Raw genomic sequence first — 7,062 nt, forward strand, 5'->3', positions numbered from 1 at the left:
TTTTAAATTTTAACATAAATTATTAATTTATTACATACAAAATGACTTTCTCAAAAAATATGATAAAAAAACTACTTTGAACAGCTTTTTAAATTTTAGCATAAATTATTACAAAAAACTAATTAATTAAACACTCATATTAATTGTTTAACCAAGTCAAACAACTGATCAAATAAGTCAAAATTGACGGCTAACTATTTTACCAAACAGGGTCATTAACTGTTTGCCACAGGTAAAGGGCATATGAAATGAGCATTCTCCATAATCCAAATGTAAAGGTGTACCGACATAAAATGAATATATACAACGCAAGAAATAGGAATGGAAGTACTCGCAGCAGAAAATTATTACACGCTCAGCATTTCATGGAGAATACAAAGAAACTGTGGCAGGAGTCTGAGACATAAATTGATAATGCTGATTCCGAAGGAAGAACATGGAGCCATACTGATGAGCTTAAAGCGAATCAGATTAAAGAAAGTTGACTCATCATTTATACAATTTATCAAGCTCCTCCTTAAACCGGGCCTTGATCGGCTCCCTCTTTAATTTAAGAGCTGCTGTAACTAATCCAGATTCTGGAGTCCATGGCTCTGGTATTAGCTTAATCTTCGCAGGAGTCTCAAACTTGTCCAATCTTGCAGCTTTGGCTACCTGTACATTGTTGAAGTAAATTTCCGAGGACTATTAAGTTTTGACCCCACTACAAGTTTCAGTTACAATTTACTTTAATTTACCTTCCATGTCATCAGTGAGTACACAAAAATAGCCCTAGTGTTGGAATAATAGCCTAGGCAGGCCCATTCGGAGTATAGCTTCTATGTATATAAATATAGAAAAATACTACTTCAACTCCCTTTATTGGAGGGAAAAAAAAACATGACCATTCCTTTATATTAAGGGGTCAAAGCATGACACATCATAGAGAGTATCACAAATATATATGACACTGTACATGTTTTCTACATTTCTACATACATTAAGTCATTAACATACAAAACTTCTTTATTCTACAATTTCTAAGAGACCAATAATGTTTTTCCAAAAAAAAAAAAAAAAAAAAAGAGACCAATAATGTATTTCAAAGATAAATGACTATTCATGTATTTATACTAAATATACATCTGTACACAAAGCAAGCGTCAGGGTGGGGAATCTGGGGGCTATTGACTGAAATGGGAAGGAATTAAAACATATGGACAAAAATAGAATGATGCTTTTAAAAGTTGGACAAATCTAGGAAAAACTCATTTAGAACTTCAGTTCTGGTAAAAAACGCAAGCACCAAACGAGTTTGTCAATTTTTTGAAATATATATACATACGAGATATGCAAGTTGTCGTATTTTAGGCGAAAACAATGATTCCAGAAAATTGACAAACTCGTTAGGGACTTGTGTTTTTTTTACCAAAAACTCGAGTCCCAAACGAGTTTTCCTAGGTTTTCCCAACTTCTAAAAGCATCCTATTTTTGTCCACATGTCTTAATTCCTTCCCGTTTCAGTCAAAAGCCCGGGGAATCTGGGTTATCTGGACAATAATCAGACCAAAGAAGGAAATCGCTAGAACAATTGAAACAATGAAAAAAGGGGCGCTTGAGCTCATGCTGTTTGTGATATAAAGTATCAACAGATATGGCTGGTGGTTTTAATGTGCAGTGGCAATTATTAGCATCTCTTTCTTGTTTTCCATGGTTTTGTGGTCGAATGATGGAACTGTAGGTGAAAGTCGTCCTAAGTAGAAAATAGAACAGAGGGCTTTGGGCAGCAAATAATATCTTATAGCTAGTGGTGTGACGTTTTGGGCATTTCGACTATACTTGGGACAATTAAAAAGAAATTCACCCACTACTTCAGAAACCTTAAAAAATGGGCATTTAATGTAGTTAGGATTCATTTACATTTATCTAAAGAGAGGACACAAACCTGAGATAGAGCTTGCTGAACCTCTTTGATGGCTTCTGCTTTGTCACACAACTCAGAAAAATTTCTGTACTCTATACTGTTTTCCTGTGCCCATTTCTCAAGGATCTGCTGTGAAGGAACAACTAGAGCTACACAATAATTGTGAAAGGGATCAGCATAGACCATTATGTTATCCACATAATTGCTTGACATAAGTGCTGCCTCAACCTGTGATTAAGCACCAGATATTTGATTAGTGCCCCATCTACCGAGGAATATAAAAGTAGAAATAAAAAGGAAGAGAGTGAACCTGAGAAAACATGAAAAGCAAGAAAAGAAAAGAAAAAAAAAAAAAAAAAAAAAAAAAAAAAAAAAGAAAGAAGGAAGTAAGGAATCAGTGAAAGAGGGGGAAACCCACACGTGAAAACTGAATAAAGCTCTTCCCCAATGACCAAGAAATATTGTAAAACAGAACACAACAGGTTATCGTATATATGTTTCATATTGATGATTTGTCAACATGGCATTGAAGCTTTCCAGTGGGGTTTCTTGTAAAGCATAATATCAGGTAACAAGGGATAGCTTACAAATAAGACACCAAAAGGAGAGGAGAGGGGGGACTGGGAAAGAAACATCCATCTATACCTTTCCAAGAGAGATGTACTCCCCATGTTGAAGTTTTACAATATCCTTCTTTCTATCAATAATTTCAAGGCATCCATCAGGATGAAACATTCCAATATCACCAGTGTAAAACCATCGCATACCCCTTTCATCAACCTGTAAAGGAGTTGGGCATAAAACCACTCATGAAATTATGGTTTTTCATTTGTGCTCACTAAAGCAGAAATTGTGTACTTACTTTGTACACCTCATTAGTTTTCACTTCATTATTGAAGTAGCCAGAGGTAACACTGCATCCACCAACAACAACTTCTCCTCGGGGCATTGGCTTGTCATTTATTGTATAACCACCTTCTTCCCAAGAAATAAGCTGCAATTTTGGACTCAAGAAACTTCATACAAAAGCAACGTGAAACAAAAATGGCCAATTCTCTAGAGTTTAGTATTTACCCCTAAAAGGGGGTAAAAGGAAGGAATAGCAATGAAAGTTAACTTTGCCCTCACTTTTTTAGCCTGTCTGCCTCAGCCTATGTAGAGAGTTACTTTGTATAACGAATAAAACAAATCTCTTGCCTGAAGGAAATCACTAGAAATCCATTATCTGTGGACCAGCTAGATAGTGAAGCAGAGTAAATTTATATTCTTGAGAATTTTTCTTTGCCTTGCTATCATTTCAATGGCATTGAATCATTAAATCACTAGAAGTTCAACACATGTTGTGAGGCAAAATAAAATGATGTATGTTAATTAAAGATTGTCAGTTTTAGCATTTTGTAATGGTTTGGATGGCTACAACAGGAGGTAGGTACAAACTCAGTTGTATCTAATATAGGAGGGGTGAAAATTTGGGATTTAATTTACTATATTTGCAGACATAACATGACAAATTGAATCTACCTGTATATACATTAACACAAGAAGGCAGCAGATCAAATGCAATTTTTTAAAGATGACATGTTCATGTGTTTGGTACTTTGGTTATGCAGCATGCAGGCTTAGATGTAGTCTAAACATTCCATTCTGAATCTAATTGTTTCCTTGTCACAGAGAAGTCACCATACCTTGACATAGGCACAAGGAAGTGGTGGACCAACACGCCCAATAGAAACATCATCCGCCTCAGAAAAAGCAGCTCCAGCAAAGGTTTCTGTCAACCCAAAACCTTGTCCAATTGGAGTTCTGTCAAACCAATCACTACCATCAACTCTAACCATAAAACATGAGGTATGGAAAGCTGATGAAAAGCATATAGTAACTCTGCCAGTCGTGTCACTCATGCACAGAAAATAATCAGACATTATTTTTAAAATAAGATATAATACATCAGCACAAGATAAAAAGAAAAGTTACCCCACACAGATGTTGATGAACCTTTGTGTTTCTCCAGACAAAGGAGCTCCACCACAAAGCATGAAACGTATTTTCCCCCCTAGTACTGATCGAATCTTTTTAAAAATGATAATATCCCACAATAGAGCTTCTAGGCCTCTTGCACCAAACCAGCTTCCTTCTATAGCTTTTAGTCGGCGCTTAAAAGCAATGTTGAACAGGCTTTTAGCAAAACCTCCTTTCTCATCAACCTAATCCAGCAAAAAAGATAGCCCAATACACATTTAAGCCAATACACAGACTAAATTGCCACTGCACATAAGAAATTAAGAATCATAAATATGCGTCCTGTTACACCTTCTTTATTACTCCATCTTTAACACGATCGAGAATGGCAGGAACAGATGTCATTAGAGTAGGCTTTAGCACTGAAGCATCTCCCTGGGTTCCTTTCTTGATTTTATTGGATGTGTCTGTTAACGTCAATGCTGAACTATAGCCAATTGAAGCACCACCAGCCATCATCACAATCTGCAGGACAATGAGAACATAGCAACGTTTCTCACTATAGCATGAAATCAGAAATCAAGAAAAGATCATTTTCTTCTGGGTGTTACCTCAGCAGCCAATTCAAAAACATGAGCTAGAGGCAAGTATGCCACATAGACATCATTGGTTCCAAGGTTTGGGATCACAGTCATAACTGCAGCCGATGTAGCTACAATGTTGCCATGAGTTATCATAACACCCTGTCTTATAAAAAAAGTCACTTAGTTAAGTATACAAAGCATCACTAACATTGAGGAGAGGGAAAATTTTCAAGTACTTAATAGAGTTATTAACATTGAAGCATTGACAGAAATAAGCAGCATAGAAAAATGGAAATGAATGACTCAACATGTTATGCTTATGGGCACTCAATGTCTTCCTTGTTTTTCAAATTGCATTACAGCTTCAAAAGACCACTATTAGTATTATGCAGTCTTAAGCATTACTTTCTTGAGGATTATTTTGTACCAAAGAGATAATGAGAGTGATCTCAAATCTTGATAAATCATTGACCAGGCATATATTAGATTTCAACTTCAAGGCTCATAAGTGTCCATACACATGAAGTATGGCCCATGGCCCATGCACTGCAAACTCATTAGGGAAGGTCAAAGGCCAAGTGTCATCAAACCTTGTTGTGTATGTCTGTGTATATTAAGCTTAAAATTAGCAGCCTCTGTGTGTGTGGTGAGATTAACAACAATAATATCCCTGTGCAATTAACATAAGTGAAGCTGGTTCAAACCTTAGGCAATCCTGTACTGCCACTTGTATACATGATGACAGCAATATCAGTCTTGATAGGCAGTCTAGGATTAATAGGTGCATTTTTACCAAGCTTTTCAACTTCAGAAAAAGAAGACACCGTCCAGTTTCCAGTAGGCTTAGAAAGGTTGGAATCATTTGCAGTCTCATCATCTTCAAAATAAATGACATTCCTGATGCTTTTCAAGCTTGAACTAATCGCAGCTAACTTTTTCAGTTGTTTGGAATCACAAATTAGTGTGGACACTTGAGTCTGTCAAAAGTAAAGGCCATTAAACAAACTAGCAAAAATAAAAAAATAAAAAATAAAAAAAATCAAGAAGAATTAGAATTCTTTGAATTTTGACATCACTGAACATATGCCCACCTCATTTAAAGAGTGTATAAGAGCATCATCCCCTAGAGAAGCATAAATGGTAACAACAGTAATACTTTGGCGGAAGCATCCCTGAAGTTGAAGCAGGAAAAAAAAAACATTTTTCATTTTTCAAAACAATTTGGAACTCAAAGATAAAACTGTATAAATAACAGTTAACAAGGCTACCTGAAAGGCAATGAACCACTCTGCACGAGTTTCAGAGAAAATAGCAGCCCGAGTGTCCACATCATGACCCAATTTAACAAGACCAGATGCAAAGTTGGAAGCACGATCAAATATCTGACCATAACTTTCCCAACGGTACTCTCCCAAGTGAAGCTTCTCAAACTTCCTTCCATCACTTCCTGCTACAAATTCCCTACCTATTACTTTTCTTGTTCCAAGGAAACGTTCCCGCGAATGCTTTTTGCTGGACTGCTCAAATAGAGCTGCCACAGTAGTGGCACCTTCCCAGGGAACATCCACCAATTGGGTATACTTAGCATTACGCATTGCAAAACCTGCCTCACCACCAACTTCTACTGGAACCCCTCTCTTTCTTGACTTCTTCTTCCCTGAGAGGGCCATGGAAAGTATGATGGGTATACTAATAGCAGCAATAACTGCAAATAGTTTAACATTATTATCAGTTGTCCCCAAAATAGTTGTATTTGGGGTACTTCCTTCAGGCCCTTCCATTTTGCAATCTATATGCTTCTCCTTTTACAGAATGAGCAACTGTCCAGAAAAAGATTCAACACCAGATTAGTCTAACAACATAAAAGCTACACAAAATGAACCATTAAAAAAAAAAACAATAAGCAGCAATGCTTTAAAACAATTGTTAGAAAGTCAATTGCTGCATTTGTGACGCCAAAAAAGAATATATCTAGACACACTTGCCAACAGTCCCAGGAGAAAGCCTTTCTCACAACATAAACCAAGTTTACAACGTAAGAAAATTGCCAGAATACAATGAAAACGCAAAAAAATGGGGAAAAAAATAAAATCTTCCTGACTGCTCTGAGAAATCCGCATCACTACACATTTTCATTTACAACCAAAAAAATCCAAACGAGTGAAGTAAGATAGATCAGAATAACTGGAATCCGTAATCATCTCACTCGTAAAAATACGCAAACGCCGAATACCTAAAGGGCAGCAAACAAAACGAACGCCGTGATCGTCAAGCTTCCGAAATCCGCAACAACTCTAGCGGCTCTATTTGCAAACAAGAAATTCAGAGCACGGTCAGCGGCGATAGTAACAAATTCAAGAGCATCGAAAAATTCTCGCTAGAACACTAAAAACAAGCCGATCGAGATCATACTGATTACAACATGCTCGGATTCACGAAAATTTATTTGATCTTCGAGGCAGAACGAAAGTGATAGCGGAGTGCGAAAACTGGAGAGAAGATTATTTACCTTCGAGAGTACGGCTAACGGTCTAGAGCTGCATTCCTGCGATAGGAAAAGTCGAGAAAGAAATCTTTCCAGAATAAGATGCTCTTCTGTGTTGCAACGTGTACGCA

At 36.8% G+C, this 7,062-nt stretch overlaps 1 protein-coding gene across 3 annotated transcripts; it reads right to left on the reverse strand.

Annotated features, from left to right (window-relative positions):
- Positions 1 to 237: 237 nt before the first annotated feature.
- LOC109188225 (long chain acyl-CoA synthetase 8) lies at positions 238 to 7,062 on the reverse strand. Of its 3 annotated transcripts, none has more exons than XM_019338809.1 (13): positions 6,956 to 7,062; positions 6,680 to 6,749; positions 5,715 to 6,266; positions 5,538 to 5,618; positions 5,151 to 5,423; positions 4,474 to 4,605; positions 4,214 to 4,387; positions 3,878 to 4,107; positions 3,589 to 3,706; positions 2,766 to 2,897; positions 2,549 to 2,683; positions 1,925 to 2,131; positions 238 to 654 (listed from the first exon to the last, which is right to left on the reverse strand). In XM_019338809.1, the coding sequence occupies exons 3-13, from the start codon at positions 6,225 to 6,227 to the stop codon at positions 490 to 492; spliced, it is 2,160 nt and encodes a 719-aa protein (XP_019194354.1). In that variant the 5' UTR covers positions 6,228 to 6,266; positions 6,680 to 6,749; positions 6,956 to 7,062; the 3' UTR covers positions 238 to 489. The 3 variants fall into 3 exon arrangements, with proteins under 3 accessions (XP_019194354.1, XP_019194355.1, XP_019194356.1); XM_019338810.1 differs by having other exon boundaries at positions 6,653 to 6,749; XM_019338811.1 differs by lacking the exon at positions 6,680 to 6,749 and having other exon boundaries at positions 6,956 to 7,050.

This window comes from Ipomoea nil, unplaced genomic scaffold, assembly GCF_001879475.1.
Source record: "Ipomoea nil cultivar Tokyo-kokei standard unplaced genomic scaffold, Asagao_1.1 scaffold1421, whole genome shotgun sequence".
NCBI lineage: Eukaryota > Viridiplantae > Streptophyta > Magnoliopsida > Solanales > Convolvulaceae > Ipomoea > Ipomoea nil.

Bases quoted from the DNA above. Each gene is read 5' to 3' on its own strand.
- LOC109188225 (XM_019338809.1), bottom strand. From the start codon at position 6,227: ATGGAAGGGCCTGAAGGAAGTACCCCAAATACAACTATTTTGGGGACA. The intron at 2,898-3,588 runs GTATGGTGACTT...CCAAAATTGCAG, and splicing joins TTCCTTGTGCCTATGTCAAG to CTTATTTCTTGGGAAGAAGG. The intron at 2,132-2,548 runs GTATAGATGGAT...GCTTAATCACAG, and splicing joins AGTACATCTCTCTTGGAAAG to GTTGAGGCAGCACTTATGTC.